This window comes from Ranitomeya imitator, chromosome 4 (genome assembly GCF_032444005.1).
Source record: "Ranitomeya imitator isolate aRanImi1 chromosome 4, aRanImi1.pri, whole genome shotgun sequence".
Classification (NCBI taxonomy): Eukaryota; Metazoa; Chordata; class Amphibia; order Anura; family Dendrobatidae; genus Ranitomeya; species Ranitomeya imitator.
In genome coordinates this window covers 428,628,925-428,649,197 of record NC_091285.1, presented here as the reverse complement: position 1 = coordinate 428,649,197, position 20,273 = coordinate 428,628,925, and the positions used below count along the sequence as shown (strand labels likewise).

The window sequence follows — 20,273 nt, the reverse complement described above, 5'->3', positions numbered from 1 at the left end:
TAAATGCTTTCCTCAACAAACACAACTGTCCACCTACAGCACAGAAGATACTCTGAGCGGTCTCATCTGCCTTTCATTAAACCTGTAAGACCTGGGCTGGAGTATCGGAGTGACCTTTCCCACCCAGGCACTCTGGTAACTCCTAAATCCCAGACCCAGAATCCACTCAAAAGAAACTACTCAGTAAACTTGTGTTAATGGTGCAGCCTTCCCAGGATTAACAGCAGCGGGACCAGCCACCTTGGTGATACATACAAGCTGTCAACCACTTTATCTAGCACCATCTTACACTATATAATGTATATGCCAATTAGAATCACTAGCGGGAAGTGCCAATTTTTACATCCATGAGAAGCAGACCGTTTAACATCTTAATTAGTGATGAGCGAGTGTACTCGTTGCTCGGGTTTTCCCGAGCACGCTCTTGTGATCTCCGAGTATTGGTTAGTGCTCAGAGATTTAGTTTTCATCGCCTCAGCTGTATGAGTTACAGCTGATAGACAGCTTGAATACATGTGGGGGTTCCTTAGCAACCAGGCAATCTCCACATGTACTCAGCCTGGCTATCAGCTGTAAATCATGCAGCTGCGTCAACAAAAACGAAATCTCCGAGCAGTTACAAATACTTGGAGACCACCCGAGCATGCTCGGGAAAACCCGAGCAACGAGTATACTCGCTCATCACTAATCTTTATGTTATCCTTTTGGCTCTGTATTGCAGCATTTTTTTCTGATCTGTTTTAAAAACTGAAAGAGATCTGCTATCTTAACTTTTATTTATCCATTTACATTTAATTGATCAGTGAAAACCCAATAGAAAACAGATGGAACACTTAAAGGGGTATTCCCATCTCCAAGATCCTGTCCCAATATATAGTAGGTGTTATTATAATAATAATATTAGCAAATACCTCCAATCAGAAATTTAATATAGTTCTTCAGATTCGTTATGTTGCTTACCTAATGTAGGGCAATACAGTAGCTTACGTATCTATTGTTATGACCACTCATATAGTGATAGTTAGATAGTTCTTAGCAGTCGGAAGAATGAATAACTAAGCTACTGTAATGTCCTACATAAGGTACACGAAAAAGCAAATATGAAGAACTATACTACATTTCTAATTGGAGGTATTTTCTAATATTATTATAATTATTATTATTATTACATCTACTACATAATGGGATAGGATGTTGAAGATGGGAATACACCTTTAAATAACAAGGATGTCTTCAGTGCGTCATCCATTTTATATGGGTCCCCATAAACTTCAGTGGCGACCAGTCTGATCAGCAAAACGGATGAGAATTAGACATTCTCTGAGTCTTATAGACTGGAAATAAAAATATTTAGAATAGAGAGTCCTCAGTGGTTGATATCTTTTAATGGCTAACTGAAAAGATGGTAACAAATTGCAAGCTTTCAAGACTACTCCGTTCTCTTCATCAGACTAAAAGAACTTCTGAAGAATCACATATTTATGCACAACACATCACAGAAAAATGCCATAGATAAGACAGGTGACATGAAACAGAATTACCATTATGTGAGTGATAAACAGTTATGTTCATAAATATTGGGACAGTTCATAGATAAGGAATGTTTTATTGTCCTCTGATTGGGGTCTGGTTCTGTTATGATGACCCCACATGGTCTGATGTAAAAAGACACAGAAGTAGAAGAACAAGCATTAAAGGGGTATTCCTATCTCCAAGATGCTATCCGAATATGTAGTGGATGTAATAATAATAATATTAGTATGGTAATTACCTCCACTTAGAAATATAGTATAGTTCTTCTGATTCGTTATGTCTCTTTCCTCATGTGCAGGCATTGCAGGACCTTAGATATCCATGGTTACGACCACTAGCAACTTGCTAATTAATTGTCACTATATCAGTGGTCGTAACCATGGATACCTAAGGTCCTGAAATGCCTGCACATGAGGAAAGAGACAGCGAATGAAAAAAACTACCGTATATTTTATTTCTAATTGGAAGCATTTGCAAATATTATTATTATTACACCTACTACATTTTGGAATAGGATCTTGGAGATGGGAATACCCCTTTAAGCTTTGCTAAACCCTAGAGCTAGTGAAGGCTGCAGTATCCTGAACACACAGACTTCTCATCGACATGTTTTACTGGAAGTATCGCAAACCTATTAATTGGCCTATATACCTCAGATGGGACAGCTTCCGAGCCATCATCAATCAGAACATCATATATGTCGCATCTGTTCCAGCACAACAACAGAGATGAACACTTGGTCCGTTTTAAATTCTTTTTACTTACTGGGAGCAACACAAACATGTGGGACAAGCCTAAAACTTGGATCAGGTTTCAAATCTATAATATAACCAGAGATGTGTCCTTCCGTCCAAAGCTTCCGGCGCATTCCAGGACATCAGTTGGAGCAACAACAGTTGGAGCAACAGCTGCTTCACCGGCAGGGAGGGAGGAGAGATAGAGAGTAAAAGAGATAGATAGAAGTAGAGATATAGAGAGATATGGATAGAGAGAGAGAGAGGAAGCGATAAAGACATCGAGAGAGACTCTTCCATTTTCATGAAGTTTTGTAAGTATTAAAATACACCGTCAACAGTGCACATGCGCCGGGCATAGACACGACATGCGCTGACTGAGTGTCACAATCCCACCAGGGGGTCAGTCAGCGGACGGCATGATACACACACACAACGGGATGGTATAGGTGAGAGGAAGGCCCTACCGATAGGGAATAAGAGATGGTAAGCTCCTGCTCAAACTTGAGCATGTCTATGCACTCCTCTAATGCCCTAAGTGGGTCCTTCCCCCCACCGCTGTCAGGAATTTTGTCCCTCGCTGCCACCTAGCACTGCCCTGGCTAGTGCACTGGCCGACAAAGGCGCTAGCCTCACCACCACAAATGATACAACACAGAGGATAGTGACAAACATGAGATGGACAAGGAATAAACACACTTATCTTCCAGACACCGCTGCCAAGCTCCACATAGCATATAACACAGAAGCAGGACTCCAAACTCCAGAAGTAGCTGAAACCAGAGAGCTGCAACTGCAAGGCTGGTCTCCATAGAGAAACTCTATCACCAAAAGTCAGCTGATGCATCAGGTGACTATCTAAAGGATGGTGGGAGTGATCACCACCCACATCAGCTGACCTAGCAACTCTGCAACTGCAGTACACAGCTGTTGTGAATTCTGCTTTTGGGCTCCCTCCGGTGGTTGTAGGTGGTAATGCAGTTGTCCCTGGGCTGCAGTCTTGGACAGGTGTATCTGCTGATTGCAATTCTGACTGGGGTATTTAGGTTTGCAGGACTCATTAGTCCTTGCCAGTTGTCAATGTTTCTTGGGAAGTGTTGGATCTCTGTCTGGCTTCTCCTGCTTAGCTGCCAATTTAGCAAAGATAAGTGTCTGTTTCTTTTTCTATGGCACACAAGCTGTGTGCTTGTTTTTTGATTGTATTCCTGCTCTGAGTGTAGGAGTCTCTGGAGTTGCAGATATACGTTCCATGTCTTTAGTTAGATGGAGGAATATTTTGTATAATCTGCTGTGGATATTTTTGGAAGGGTTTTAATACTGACTGCACAGAACTCTGTCCTATCCTTTCCTATTTTAGCTAGAGTGGCCTCTTGTGCTAAATCCTGTTTTTCTGCCTGTGTGTGTCTTTCCTCTCCTACTCACAGCCAATATTTGTGGGAAGCTGCCTATCCTTTGGGGTTCTGCTCTGAGGCAAGGTAGTATTCCTATTTCCATCTATAGGGGTATTTAGTCCACCGGCTGTGACGAGGTGTCTAGGGTTTGTTAGGTACACCCCACGGCTACTTCTAGTTGCGGTGTTAAGATCAGGATTTGTGGTCAGTATAGTTACCACCTACTCCACTGAAGTTTTCATGCTGCTCCAAGGTCACCGGATCATAACTAGTACAACTGGCCAATAATGAGTTAAATGCATCTCAGAAGAAGGGAAGAAAGGTGTTGAGCCATTTTTTTTCTTCAGTTTGCTTTATCTTCTCTTCCCTCTTTATCTCTGGGTGGCTGAGGAGCCTTGTGCTAGCATGAATGTTCAGGAATTAGCTTCTTGTGTCCTGTTTTAGAACCGAAGATTCCTACTCCTGATTTGTTTTTTGGTGACAGGTCCAAATTTTTGAGTTTTAAAAACAACTGTAAACTGTTTTTTGCTTTGAGACCTCGATCCTCTGGTGATTCCATTCAGCGGGTTAAAATCGTCATCTCCCTGCTGCGTGGTGACCCGCAGGATTGGGCGTTTTCCCTGGAATCTGGGAATCCGGCCTTGCTTAATGTAGACTCCTTTTTTCAGGCTTTAGGATTATTATATGATGAACCTAATTCTGTGGATCAAGCTGAGAAGACCTTGTTGGCCCTGTCTCAGGATCAAGAGGCGGCAGAATTGTATTGTCAGAAATTCAGAAAATGGTCTGTGTTGACTAAATGGAATAATGATGCTTTGGCGGCAATTTTCAGAAAGGGTCTTTCTGAATCCGTTAAAGATGTTATGGTGGGGTTTCCCACGGCTTCCGGTCTGAGTGATTCTATGTCTCTGGCCATTCAGATTGACCGGCGCTTGCGGGAGCGCAGAACTGTGCGCGCTGTGGCGTTGTCCTCAGAGCAGATTCCTGAGCCAATGCAGTGTGATAGGATTCTGTCTAGAACGGAACGACATGGATTCAGACGTCAGAATGGGTTGTGTTATTATTGTGGCGACGCTTCTCATGTCATTTCAGTCTGCCCTAAGCGGACAAAGAGGATCACTAGTTCATTTACCATCAGTACTGTACAACCTACATTTCTGTTATCTGTGTCCTTGATCTGCTCATTGTCATCATTTTCTGTCATGGCGTTTGTGGATTCAGGCGCCGCCTTGAACTTAATGGACTTTGAGTTTGCCAGGCGTTGTGGTTTTCCCTTGCAGCCTTTGCAGAACCCTATTCCTTTGAGGGGCATTGATGCTACACCCTTGGCTAAAAATAAGCCCCAGTTTTGGACACAGGTGACCATGCGCATGGCGCCAGCCCATCAGGAAGATTGTCGATTTCTGGTGTTGCATAATTTGCATGATGCTATCGTGCTGGGTTTTCCGTGGTTGCAGGTACATAATCCTGTGTTGGATTGGAAGTCCATGTCTGTGACTAGTTGGGGTTGTCAGGGGGTTCATAATGATGTTCCTTTGATGTCAATCTCCTCTTCTTCCTCTTCTGAAATTCCAGAGTTTTTGTCTGATTTTCAGGATGTATTCGATGAGCCCAAGTCCAGTTTCCTTCCTCCGCACAGGGACTGCGATTGTGCTATTGACTTGATTCCAGGCGGTAAGTTTCCTAAGGGTCGACTTTTCAACCTCTATGTGCCTGAACATACCGCCATGCGGAGCTATATTAAGGAGTCTTTGGAGAAAGGGCATATTCGGCCATCTTCTTCACCGTTGGGAGCGGGGTTCTTTTTTGTTGCTAAAAAAGATGGTTCCTTGAGACCCTGTATTGATTATCGCCTCTTGAATAAAATCACAGTCAAGTTTCAATACCCTTTACCTTTGCTTACCGATTTGTTTGCTAGGATTAAGGGAGCTAGTTGGTTTACGAAGATTGACCTTCGGGGGGCATATAATCTTGTTCGTATTAAGCAGGGTGATGAATGGAAAACTGCGTTTAACACGCCCGAAGGCCATTTTGAATACCTTGTGATGCCATTCGGGCTCACTAATGCTCCATCTGTTTTTCAGTCCTTCATGCATGATATTTTCCGGACTTATATTGATAAGTTCTTGATTGTATATTTGGACGATATTTTGATTTTTTCCGATGATTGGGAGTCTCATGTGGAACAGGTCAGGATGGTATTTCAGATCCTTTGTGACAATGCCCTGTTTGTGAAAGGGTCTAAGTGTCTCTTTGGGGTGCAGAAGGTTTCTTTTTTGGGCCTTATTTTTTCTCCCTCGTCTATTGAGATGGATCCGGTTAAGGTTCAGGCCATTCATGATTGGATTCAGCCCACATCCGTGAAGAGCCTTCAGAAATTTTTGGGTTTTGCAAATTTTTATCGCCGTTTCATTGCTAATTTTTCCAGCGTGGTTAAACCCTTGACCAATTTGATGAAGAAAGGCGCTGATGTGGCAAATTGGTCCTCTGCGGCTGTCTCTGCCTTTCAGGAGCTTAAACGTCGATTTACTTCTGCTCCGGTATTGCGCCAACCGGATGTTTCTGTTCCGTTTCAGGTTGAGGTTGACGCTTCTGAGATTGGGGCAGGGGCCGTTTTGTCTCAGAGGGATCCTGTTGGTTCCTTAATGAAACCGTGTGCCTTCTTTTCCCGTAAGTTTTCGCCTGCTGAACGCAATTATGATGTCGGCAATGGGGAGTTGTTGGCTATGAAGTGGGCGTTTGAGGAGTGGCGACATTGGCTTGAGGGAGCTAAGCACGGTGTTATGGTCTTGACCGATCATAACAATTTTATTTACCTCGAGTCTGCCAAACGGCTCAATCCTAGACAGGCTCGATGGTCCTTGTTTTTTTCCCGTTTTGATTTCGTGGTCTCGTACCTTCCGGGTTCTAAGAACATTAAGGCTGATGCCCTCTCTAGGAGTTTTTCGCCTGATTCTCCTGAGGTCTTAGAACCAGTCGGTATTCTGAAAGAAGGGGTGGTCCTTTCTGCCATTTACCCTGATTTACGACGGGTTCTTCAGGAATTTCAGGCTGACAAACCTGACCGCTGTCCTGTGGGGAAACTGTTTGTTCCTGACAGATGGACTAGTAGAGTGATTTCTGAGGTTCACTGTTCCGTGTTGGCTGGTCATCCTGGCATTTTTGGTACCAGAGATTTGGTTGGTAGGTCCTTTTGGTGGCCTTCTTTGTCGCGTGATGTGCGTTCTTTTGTGCAGTCCTGTGGGACTTGTGCGCGGGCCAAGCCTTGTTGTTCCCATGCTAGTGGGTTGCTTTTGCCATTGCCAGTCCCTGAGAGGCCCTGGACGCATATTTCTATGGATTTTATTTCCGATCTTCCGGTTTCCCAGAGGATGTCGGTTATCTGGGTTGTTTGTGACCGTTTCTCTAAGATGGTTCATTTGGTGCCTTTGCCTAAATTGCCTTCCTCTTCGGATTTGGTTCCGTTGTTTTTTCAGCATGTGGTCCGTTTGCATAGTATTCCGGAGAATATTGTGTCCGACGGAGGTTCCCAGGTTGTTTCTAGGTTTTGGCGGGCCTTTTGTGCTAGGCTGGGCATTGATTTGTCTTTTTCTTCTGCGTTTTATCCTCAGACAAATGGTCAGACCGAGCGAACTAATCAGACTTTGGAGACTTATTTGAGATGCTTTGTGTCTGCTGATCAGGATGATTGGGTGGCTTTGTTGCCATTGGCCGAGTTTGCCCTTAATAATCGGGCTAGTTCGGCTACTTTGGTTTCGCCTTTCTTTTGTAATTTTGGTTTTCATCCTCGTTTTTCTTCTGGGCAGGTTGAGCCTTCTGACTGTCCTGGTGTGGATTCTGTGGTTGATAGGTTGCAGCAGATTTGGGCTCATGTGGTGGACAATTTGGTGTTGTCTCAGGAGGAGGCTCAACGTTTTGCTAACCGTCGTCGGTGTGTTGGTTCCCGGCTTCGGGTTGGGGATCTGGTCTGGTTGTCTTCCCGTCATGTTCCTATGAAGGTTTCTTCTCCTAAGTTTAAGCCTCGGTTTATTGGTCCTTATAGGATTTCTGAGATTATTAATCCGGTGTCTTTTCGACTGGCGCTTCCGGCCTCTTTTGCGTTCCATAATGTCTTCCATAGATCTTTATTGCGGAAATATGTGGAGCCCGTTGTTCCCTCTGTTGATCCTCCGGCCCCTGTGTTGGTTGATGGGGAGTTGGAATATGTTGTTGAGAAGATTTTGGATTCCCGTTTTTCAAGGCGGAAGCTTCAGTACCTTGTCAAATGGAAGGGTTATGGCCAGGAGGATAATTCTTGGGTTTTTGCCTCTGATGTCCATGCCGCTGATTTGGTTTGTGCCTTTCATCTGGCTCATCCTGATCGGCCTGGGGGCTCTGGTGAGGGTTCGGTGACCCCTCCTCAAGGGGGGGTACTGTTGTGAATTCTGCTTTTGGGCTCCCTCCGGTGGTTGTAAATGGTAATGCAGTTGTCCCTGGGCTGCAGTCTTGGACAGGTGTATCTGCTGATTGCAATTCTGACTGGGGTATTTAGGTTTGCAGGACTCATTAGTCCTTGCCAGTTGTCAATGTTTCTTGGGAAGTGTTGGATCTCTGTCTGGCTTCTCCTGCTTAGCTGCCAATTCAGCAAAGATAAGTGTCTGTTTCTTTTTCTATGGCACACAAGCTGTGTGCTTGTTTTTTGATTGTATTCCTGCTCTGAGTGTAGGAGTCTCTGGAGTTGCAGATATACGTTCCACAACTTTAGTTAGATGGAGGAATTTTTTGTATAATCTGCTGTGGATATTTTTGGAAGGGTTTTAATACTGACCGCACAGAACTCTGTCCTATCCTTTCCTATTTTAGCTAGAGTGGCCTCTTGTGCTAAATCCTGTTTTTCTGCCTGTGTGTATCTTTCCTCTCCTACTCACAGCCAATATTTGTGGGGGGCTGCCTATCCTTTGGGGTTCTGCTCTGAGGCAAGGTAGTATTCCTATTTCCATCTATAGGGGTATTTAGTCCTCCGGCTGTGACGAGGTGTCTAGGGTTTGTTAGGTACACCCCACGGCTACTTCTAGTTGCGGTGTTAAGATCAGGATTTGCGGTCAGTATAGTTACCACCTACTCAAGTGAAGTTTTCATGCTGCTCCAAGGTCACCGGATCATAACACACAGCCAGCAAGGGAAACTGACATTAACCCCCGCTGGCCTGAAAAGAAAAAAAGCTACATTTAAATTATAGTGGAGCCAGAGCTGCCACGCATCCAAAAATGGATAGTGACACTGAGGCTCCATTTTATTCAACTGTCAAATAAATTGCACTGATGAATTAACTTTATTCTCCCCACCAGTATTCGATTTCAGTCACAGGGGCGGCGCCGTTCAGTAATCACTCTGAGCATACAGAGTGGCTGCTGTAACCGCATCCCCAGTCCTGATTGACACAGGCTCTACATTAAAGCTGGCTGTGTAACGCTCGTGCCCTGACTGGGTGGCGCAAGTGAGGATTGTGGCCCCACTGTGCCACAAACCAGACTACCCTGGAGTGGCGTGACTAAGCAGCTACCTTGGTGTTCACTGGAGCCTCTATTGGTGAGATCAGGCTTGTGCGGCAGGAAGCTACCAGATACCACTCCAGGGTGGTGTCTGGCTGTAGCAGCTGATCCCACTGGGGGTCAGAACACTAAGGACAGGTGTGGGCAAGTACTGTTGGACATGACTGGTACTCTGGTGGGCTCGGCTGGCACTCTTGTAGGCAGACGTGCTGGCTGGCACTCTGGCAGGCAGGCACGGCTGGCACTCTGGCAGGCAGACAGGCACGGCTGGCATTCTGGCAGGCAGGCGGGCATGGAACAGACTGAAGGAAACGGGACTGTAACGGGTAGGGCAGTAACACAGGCAGGTACGAGTAGGAAAAGGGAACAGATAGGAACCAGCTGAGACTGGAGAAACAGGAACTGATAGGAACCAGTTCAGACTGGAGGGACAAAGACCCATGGGGTGTGGGTCGAGAGCAGAGCAGAGCTGCAGGATGCAGAGAGCCGCAGGATGCAGGAAGCAGAGCAGAACAGTGCTGCAGGTTGAGCAGAGCAGAGCCGCAGGATGCGAAGAGCAGAGCAACTGGACGCAGAGCTGCAGGTTGCACAGAGCAGAGCCTCAGGATGCAGAGGGCAGAGCAGAGCCGCTGGATGCAGGGCGGGATCAGAGCAGAAGGAGTGGACATAAGGATACACAGCAGAGAAGAAAATAGGAACAGGACACACAGGAAACAGAAACAGGCATGGGTATGCATCCCCCAGGGTGGTGAATCAAGACACACAGGAAACAGAAACAGGCCTGGGAATACAACCCCCAGGGTGAAAGAAGCAAGAACAGTAACAGAACAGGACCTGGCAACTAAGTAGCAAAATGCAGACTGAGAGAGTTTGTTGCTCAGGCATCTTCTTATGGGTGGAGATGCCTTAAGTACCCGATACCTCTTGGCCATAGGCTGGGGACAGATTAGGAGTGTGCATACTGTCTCTATAAGACTCAGGAAGTGCTGCCCTAAGCACACAGCCAGGAAGTATGCAGCAAGCAAGAACATAAGGTTCACAGCATGGAGCTGGCTGGGGACAGAACTCACAGCATGGCCTGGAGTGGTGAGTAAGATGGGAGATGGGAAGCCATAAGTGATGCCGGCAGGAATGTTACAGGCTGTCAGTCAGGTAAAAGGACGTGGTTACAGCGGCCGCTCTGTATACTCATGACTGAAACCAAATATTGGTGGGATTAAAGTTCATTTTCTCCCTGCTGCATGCAGGCGGTGGGGAGCAAAGTAATGCTGTTAACCTGTATATTAGCCGCATATATGCAGGTCACCAGCGTTATATCAGGTGACAGGTTCCCTTTAACATAGCATGAAAATGTACCAATAAAAATGCTCACCACCCGGAGAACGGGTTCAATACCTAGTCATATATATCAGGGAGTCTGAAAATGAATAAAATTGTGAAAATTAAGTTAGCTACTAACATACATATATACAGTACATTTAGTTCCCCTCCCCAAGGCAAAGTTTCTTGTGTGATTGCAATTCTTCACATATTTCCTAAAACACAAGCGGACTTTCTAGCTGTATTGTGTTCTTTAGCCTATTTGGTCGATTACAGGCTTACTGTACATAATACACAGCTAGCAGTCTGTATTTGGCACAGGATGTGTAGCCAAGGGACTTTTGTTTCCAAAATGAATATTCATATTTTGAAATTACTCCAAAAACTTGACTTATATTGTGAGGCTAAATGTTTTGCCTTTACTCAGAGTAGGAATTTCAGCTAGAAATAGAATGACTGTAGGTTCCATCGCAGGTTGCTCCAAGGTGTTCATAGTGAATAAACTGTATGTTGCCCCTAGGGGTTTGTTCACAGACATTCCTCATGTTATTTAGTATTCCTCTTAGATATTAGGCAGTGATTGTTATGGACAAAAATATTCCATAAGTCACCAAATTGTAAAATCTGTTATACTGGGCTTTGGATAGGGCGGGGTCTAGGCCAATGGTCACCATACTAGGAATATGTAAAATGATCCAATGGATCTTGAAGGTCCTCTCCTAGCTCCATCACCCAAAAATTTCCATAAATTGCATCTCCTGTCAATATGTGTCCTTCAGCCCTACTCCTCTTCCTTTTCTTAATGACTTGAAACAATTATATATATATTGAAAATACAGTACATTAATTTTTTTGACTTTCAGAACTACTTTAGGAGCTAAATCAATATAAGTTACGTAACAATGGTGTATAAGAATGACCTTGATAGTAATGCAATTTATTCCTGATTTTAGTACTTTGTCTGGCTTTATTTTGTAACATGTGCTATTTATGTTACCAGTGCTGACGGGACATATGAAGTCTCCCTGTTCACCAATGCAGTTGTGCAGAACAATGGCAGCATTGCTTGGCTACCTCCAGCCATTTACAAGAGTGCATGCAAAATTGAAGTCAAGCATTTCCCCTTTGATCAACAAAACTGCACTTTAAAATTTCGTTCTTGGACATATGATTATACAGAAATTGACCTCGTTCTCAGCACGGACTCGGTTAGTATGGATGATTTCACACCAAGTGGAGAATGGGATATCATTAAGCTTCCTGGAAGGAGAACTGTCAACTCTCTCGATCCAACCTATGTTGATGTTACTTATGATTTTATTATCAAAAGAAAGCCTCTTTTTTATACCATTAATTTGATTATACCCTGCATCCTTATAACCTCTTTAGCCATATTGGTATTTTACTTGCCATCTGACTGTGGACAGAAGATGACCCTGTGTATATCAGTTCTCCTAGCACTGACTGTATTTCTGCTTTTAATTTCTAAAATAGTCCCGCCAACTTCTCTTGATGTTCCTCTCATTGGAAAATACTTAATGTTTACAATGGTTCTGGTGACATTCTCCATAGTCACTAGCGTCTGTGTCCTCAATGTACACCACAGATCTCCTAGCACACACACCATGCCACTCTGGGTAAAAAACTGTTTTTTGGAAAAACTTCCAGCTTGCCTGTTTATGAGACGCCCGGAACAAAACCCATCTGGTCAAAAACCACGTGGACAGCATTGGAAAAAACAGACTGACTCATGCAAAAATACTACTTGTCTTGGTAATGCTGCAACATCAAGACCACATGGACAAAGAGTAAACGAACAGGTGGAACATCATAGAAACCAAGATTTCCGATACAGAAACGCTAGAAAGTTCTCTCCACAGGTTCAAGAAGCAATGGAGGGTGTGAACTTCATCGCAGATCACATGAAAAGTGATGATGAAGACCAAAGTGTAAGAACCATGCTACTATACGTGAAATTCATTGCCACACTTGAAGCTAATTGTTGTTTCTAGTCAGTAGACAGCAAATGGAAATACATTGAAAACAAAAGCATACGTTAGGTGGATAGAAAGGATCTAATTACATGTAGTTACTTGCAAATAACTATGGCTATATTGTGTTCAGATATGCATTCTTAAAGAGAACCTGTCAACACGATTTTGGAATATAAAGACATGGCTGTAATGGCACTGTAATACTGTTTACATTGATACCTTTGGTGAAGAAATCCTCTTTGTTGTTCTTCTCTAATCAGCATTCGAAGTTTTTTGCTAATTAGATTTCGGTGCACAGGGGCCGGACTGTACACTGGGTCTTCTCCTCCCTGTCTTTGATTCTCCAGCCCCTCCGGCGCTCCCAGTCTGTAAAAGACAGGTCACTGCTGAGATTTCAAGCAGAGGAGACAGGTCACTCAAAGACTAGAAGCAGAGGGGCCAGGGAATCACAGTTGAAGAGGAAAAAACACAGTGTACTGTTCATCCCTATGCACCAAAATCTACTTCAAATGCTGATTACAGAAAACCAACAAAGGGGATTTCTTCACCAAAGATATCAATGTAATCAGTATTACAGCACAATTGCACGCATGTATTTTCTTTAAATTACAAAATCGTGCTGCCAGGTTCTTTTAAGACTGCATAGAAAAACACACTCCCAAATGTAATGCAACATACCAGACAATACAATATTCACTACAAATTCTCATAAGCAATTTCATGTTTTAACACATTAAGGCCCATTCACACGTCCGTTTCATATGTCTGTATGCAGTCTGATTTTTAAGAACCACAAATACGGACACACGCACACCCATTGTATTCAATGGTGGTGTGCACATGTCAGGTTTTTCGCATGGACAGTGTGTCCGTATGAAAAACCCACAAACACATCCTTTTTTTTTCCACACAGCATGGTCAAAATGCATGCCGCACACATACACACTGACGGCACATGGATGACATCCATGTGTCAACAGTGTGACAAGTACCGGCGCCTGGGAAAAGCAGTACAATTAGTGCTGTCCCCAGGTGCTTAAAGGGAACCTGTCAGCAGGATTGTGCACAGTAACCTACAGGCAGTGTCAGGTCTGCGCCGTTATACTGATTAAAATGATACCTCGGTTGATGAAATCAGTCTTGTTTGCTTTTTAATCTTCATTTTCAGTTTTGAGTTAATGAGATTCTCATGCCTTGGGGCGGCCTGTGGTGGTGGGGTCTTCAATTCTCATCATTGTCCCCTAGTCTCCCTGCACTCAGCGAGACCAGGCGACAATGATGACAGTTGTAGTCAGTGGCCAACGTCTTTGCATAGCACACACTACAACTCCCATCATGTCGCCTGGTCACACTGATCACAGGGAAACTAGATGACTGATGACAGTTGTAGTCAGCGGCCGCTGTCTGTGTATAACGCTGACTACAACTGTCATCATTGTCGCCCCGCTGCATTCGGCTACGGATCATTTTCTCCCCATTGCATTCAGCTGTGTTAAGGTGTCGGGCAGCATAATAACACTGTTAACCTGCAGATTAACCTCATATCTGCAGGTTAACAGCATTATTTCTGGTGACAGGTTCCCTTTAAGGCCTTGTTCACACGCTCAATATTTGGCCAGTCAAAACCAGGAGTGGGTGATAAATACAAAAGTGATGATGTGTTTCTATGATACTTTTCCTCTAATTGTTCCTCTCCTGGTTTTGGCTTACAAATACTGAGGTAAAAAACTGACCAAATACTCATTTATGTGTACGTGGCTTAAAGAGCTGCTATTGACTTTTAGGATTACTACTTTCAAATGATGGACGCTATTACCTTCCTGTGTGATAAAGCTGTTTGCATGTCTAAATTTTTTGAAGACAATATCTTCCTAATATGATACGCCTTATAACACACCACATAAACGATTAAATGTGAACGGCATAGTAGTATCTCTGTGCCCTTAGGTACAATGTTATTTAACCAAGAACCAGTTGATTGCTTAACATCTTTACTATTGCAACATCTGAAAAATATTACTAGGAGAATGCAAGTCCTCTGAGGTCCAAATCATCAGTATCTAATCTGCCATCAGGTTATATTCAAATGGAAAATGAATCCTCTTCTTTTTATCCCTTTTCCTATTTGTTAATATCAAAGTATATCAAAGGCTTCAGAAATAACCATTATTTTCTGTGACTGAGATAGGAATTTCCCATAGAATTCATGCACCACAATATCAAAAATTAGACTTTTTTTTATTATCAGATGGATGGTTACTATTATAATGTAATACTATATTTGTGGCCATGCTTTTTCTTTAGCCTTTAGCCTTGTTTAAATAACTGACAAATGAGAAAAAAACACCTTCCTTCAGACTGCTCCATACAATGATCCGCTCACATTGAATCTACCCAAGTTTAAATCAGCCCTCTTTTCCCCAATAAAAAATAAACATATTCAGTATCGTCTTGCCTGTAAAAGACCAATCTATCAAAATATTCAATTATTTAAACTGTGCGTTAAATGCTAAAAAGAAAAAAAATTAAGACATTATATGGTCAGGTGATACATACAAAATGTGAAGAAAAAAAAACACCAATTCACCAATTCACCCTACTTGGAATTTCATTAAAATTACAAATTGTTTCGCAAAAACAAAAAAGAACAAGAAAGCAAGCAGTCATACAGCTCTGCTGGTGGAAAAATAAGAAAGCGCAAAAGTGAATAATCGCCAGGTCTTAAAAGGGTTCATTTAAATTTAGTGAACAAGCTTTGCATCTACTCTATTTCTTGTACTACTACCTTTTATTTCTAATACAAAATTGTAATTATGTTCCAAAAAATTATTTACTCTACTTTATAGATTTTTTCATGATAAATCAGCAAAAAAAAACCTTTTATTTCTTCAGTGGGACCATAAAAATTGATCAGTGTGAGATCAACTGACTTTATTGCCTGTAGAACCAACACATATTACCCTTCATGGACATATTCTGTATTTAAGAAATGGCCATGGCGTAACGCTTCATAGAGATGTACAGAGCTGTAGCCAATACAACATAGACTGCCCCTCTATTTAGATTTTCTGCAATAACTACAATCCAAAAAGTAATTACAGGTTATATTAATTTATATTTTATGTGTTCATATATCTTCTCATTATATGGTTTGTTTTTTTTACAGTTTTCAGAAAAGCCATTTATCTCAGCTGTAATTTGATTAAAAAAACCTCAAAAGTTGCGTGTTATTCACCCTTACCGGGTCCAACACTGAATCTCCGCTGCTGCCCCCGGTGTCTGGTATTGTCTGCAGTGACGACATCACAACAACGGCGCTGCAGCCAATAACTGAGCTTGATGGCACTGCCCTAGTTCACTGCATGATCGCCTCAGAGATCACTGTTTGGCTGCAGCGTTGTCGACATGAAACCAGCACTGTGGACAATAACAGACACTTGGATCTGCAGTGTAGACTCCACACGGGACCCAGAGAAGATGAGAAAAGTGTTTTTTTTTTTAACAAATTGCAGCTAAGAAAGATGGGTTTTCCAAAAATGGAAAACCCATTTAAGTCTTATATATTCACAGGTGTAGGACCTGTTGACACTACCATGGTTGACACTACCATTTTGGTTCTTTTCAATTGCTTTTTCATGAAAAAAAAAACAACCCAAAAACCTGACAGATTGTTAGAATCCATGCCAAAATTGATTAATATAAATACATCATAGTCACTATGAATTCTGTAAAAACAGAGCCCATGATTCGGAATGAAGGCCATAAACTGGATGTGCCGTCTGCTAAATCATCTATAGGCTGGTTTGCATTATCGCTCCTAATAATATGAAGGTTCACTGTAAGGAATTCAGTGTAACTCAAAGACCTAATATTAATCCACATGTGCATTTTACTTACAGATCATAGAAGATTGGAAGTACGTAGCTATGGTTGTGGACAGACTCTTTCTATGGATTTTCATCATTGTTTGCGTGGTAGGAACAGTTGGACTTTTCATGCAGCCGCTTCTACATAACCAGGCACCAACTGGCAGCCACTAGAGGATAGAACACCGGGCAATATTACTTTAAGGACGGGATCACACATGTAAGAAATACGACCAAGTCTCGCATGTTAATACCCGGCATTGCCGCCGTCACTCAGGAGCGGAGCTTGCAGCCACATAGCAATACATGCAGCTGCACGCTCCGCTCCTGAGTGACGGCAGCAGTGCCGGGTATTAACATGCGAGACACGGCCATATTTCTCACATGTGTGATCCCGGCCTAATAATGACAATGCTTCCTAATTTATATCCTTGCTGGAGTCCAAAGGATAATTGATGATTTTTCTATGAGTTCATTAATGGAGATAACAAGCTGATTTATCTTGTAACTCACTTTGGTATGTCAGACTTGATTTGAAGCTTTGCATTTATATCTAATAAAGAACTTTTTTTTTTAAATGATGAAATAGTATTTTTTTTAAATAATAAATTCTTTCATTCTTCTGTCATTGAAGATGAGTCCTAGCCCTGCTTTCAGTGGCCTTCCCTTTTAAAGAGGTCCTGTCACCATGTAAAAAGAGGGCAGTTTTTGTTCTTATTTTATTCCAGCAGCTCCCTTGCATATTCCCATATTGTAAAATCAATGGTGTCATTCACATGTACAACTTGTCCTGCAAAAAACAAGCCCTCACACGGCCATATTGAAAAAAAAAAAAAAAATGTAAGGCACTATTAGGGGGGATGATGAGAGAGGGAGCGTAACGCTCCTTCTCTCATCAATGCAGTCAGCTGTATCGGCTAGATACCGATACAGTTGAACATGTGATGATGGGCAGGGGGCCCACTGCTGGCATTGGCCTCCCCCGCCCCCCCCCCGCCTGCTAAGGGGCCCCATAGCGGCCGGGCGGCAGAGCAGGGAGATCGATTCTCCCTGCGCTGATGCAGTATGTAACCATTATAGTCTATTGCCCCAATGGCACATACCCTCGAATCCCATTTTGTGGGGATACGGACGTAAGCCTGGACGTGACCAACAAGTGGGTGCCAGAACACAGTGTGAAGAGCACATTAAGACAACTGGCTGAAGCAGAAACCTCCCTGCTGAGCTGTCTGCATTAGGACAAAAGATCAATATGATCTGCTCATTGGCTTCACTTGGTTATCAGTCAAGGATAGAACTGATCCTCAGAATTCTCACCCCTTTGTTCTCTGCAGAATTTCTACAAGACTGATGTATCAGGATCATACAGAAAATGATGCAGATTAACAAGCAAGCAGCTATTTTTTTTATTTACTTGAATTATTTATTTCTAGATTTGATAGTCATGAAACTTTAGCAAATGTGATTTTTAACAATATGAAAGATATTTCAACCACAAGGGTGTTTTCTTGACATTCATTATGGCATACTTAAATCTCAAGTCCATTATGACATTAATTACAGAACAACATAAAAAGCCACTACATTCATAAACTTCCCAGAATACTGCAGCAACAAAAAGAAAAATATATATTTTACATTGCTGAATGTGCTATCTCATTAATGTAAGCTGCTCGGGAAACAGTTATTATTTAGTGCAGGAAACTCAGTCTGCGGTTAATGTTGATTATACAGTCAAGGTCCACAAATGAAAGGAAAAACATTTTTAAACTTTGACAAAAGCATAATAGAATCTACAGTTGTGGCCAAAAGTATTGACACCCCTGCAATTCTGTCAGATAATACTCAGTTTCTTCCTGAAAATGATTGCAAACACAAATTCTTTGGTATTATTGTCTTCATTTAATTTGTCTTAACTGAAAAAACACAAAAGAGAATGAAGCAAAAAGCAAAACATTGATCATTTTACACAAAACTCCAAAAATGGGCCAGACAAAAGTATTGGCACCCTCAGCCTAATACTTGGTTGCACAACCTTTAGCCAAAATAACTGCGACCAACCACTTCTGGTAACCATCAATGAGTTTCTTACAATGCTCTGCTGGAATTTTAGACCATTCTTCTTTGGCAAACTGCTCCAGGTCCCTGATATTTGAAGGGTGCCTTCTCCAAACTGCCATTTTTAGATCTCTCCACAGGTGTTCTATGGAATTCAGGTCTGAACTCATTGATGGCCACCTTAGAAGTCTCCAGTGCTTTCTCTCAAACCATTTTCTAGTGCTTTTTGAAGTGTGTTTTGGGTCATTGTCCTGCTGGAAGACCCATGACCTCTGAGGGAGACCCAGCTTTCTCACACCCGGCCCTACATTATGCTGCAAAATTTGTTGGTAGTCTTCAGACTTCATAATGCCATGCACACGGTCAAGCAATCCAGTGCCAGAGGCAGCAAAGCAACCCCAAAACATCAGGGAACCTTCGCCATGTTTGACTGTAGGGACCATGTTCTTTTCTTTGAATGCCTCTTTTTTCTCCTGTAAACTCTATGTTGATGCCTTTGCCCAAAAAGCTCTACTTTTGTCTCATCTGACCAGAGAACATTCTTCCAAAACGTTTTAGGCCTTTTAAGGTAAGTTTTGGCAAACTCCAGCTTGGCTTTTTTATGTCTCCGGGTAAGGAGTGGGGTCTTCCTGGGTTTCCTACCATACAGTAACTATTTCATTCAAACGCCGACGGATAGTACGGGTTGACACTGTTGTACCCTCGGACTGCAGGGCAGCTTGAACTTTTATGGATGTTAGTCAAGGTTCTTTAAGATAATAATAACAAAGAATTTGTGTTTGCAATCATTTTCAGGAAGAAACTGAGTATTATCTGACAGAATTGCAGGGGTGTCAATACTTTTGGCCACAACTGTGGATACATTTTCTAGAAAATATAAATTATTTTATATATATTTACATATATATATATATATAAATATATATAAAATATATATATATGATACTAAACACACCAGCGCTTACTCAAGACCATGTTCTTTTCTTTGAATGCCTCTTTTTTCTCCTGTAAACTCTATGTTGATGCCTTTGCCCAAAAAGCTCTACTTTTGTCTCATCTGACCAGAGAACATTCTTCCAAAACGTTTTAGGCCTTTTAAGGTAAGTTTTGGCAAACTCCAGCCTGGCTTTTTTATGTCTCCGGGTAAGGAGTGGGGTCTTCCTGGGTTTCCTACCATACAGTAACTATTTCATTCAAACGCCGACGGATAGTACGGGTTGACACTGTTGTACCCTCGGACTGCAGGGCAGCTTGAACTTTTATGGATGTTAGTCAAGGTTCTTTATCCAGCATCTGCACAATCTTGCGTTGAAATCTCTTGTCAATTTTTCTTTTCCGTCCACATCTAGGGAGGTTAGCCACAGTGCCATGGGCTTTACTTCTTGATGACACTGCGCACGGTAGACACAGGAACATTCAGGTCTTTGGAGATGGACTTGTAGCCTTGAAATTGCTCATGCTTCCTCACAATTTGGTTTCTCAAGTCCTCAGACAGTTCTTTGGTCTTCTTTCTTTTCTCCATGCTCAATGTGGTACACACAAGGACACAGGACAGAGGTTCAGTCAACCTTAATCTATGTCAACTGGTTGCAAGTGTAATTTAGTTATTGCCAACACCTGTTAGTTGCCACAGGTAAGTTACAGGTTCTGTTAATTACACAAATTAGAGAAGCATCACATGATTTTTCGAACAGTGCCAATACTCTTGTCCACCCTCTTTTATGTTTGGTGTGGAATTATATCCAATGGCTTTAGAACAATTCTTTTTGTGTTTTTTCATTTAAGACAAATTAAATGAAGATAATAATAACAAAGAATTTGTGTTTGCAATCATTTTCAGGAAGAA

At 42.4% G+C, this 20,273-nt stretch overlaps 1 protein-coding gene across 2 annotated transcripts in view; it reads left to right on the top strand.

The window, feature by feature from the left end:
• CHRNB4 (cholinergic receptor nicotinic beta 4 subunit) overlaps window positions 1-16,944 on the top strand; it is a 60,018-nt gene extending 43,074 nt beyond the window's left edge. The window contains exons 5-6 of one of the 2 annotated variants that reach the window (XM_069765522.1): window positions 11,510-12,458; window positions 16,403-16,944. In XM_069765522.1, the coding sequence (XP_069621623.1) occupies window positions 11,510-12,458; window positions 16,403-16,543 (1,090 nt within the window). In that variant the 3' untranslated portion in view covers window positions 16,544-16,944. The remainder of the gene's footprint in view (window positions 1-11,509; window positions 12,459-16,402) is intronic. The other variant, XM_069765523.1, reaches the window with a different exon arrangement.
• The last annotated feature ends 3,329 nt before the right edge of the window (window positions 16,945-20,273 follow it).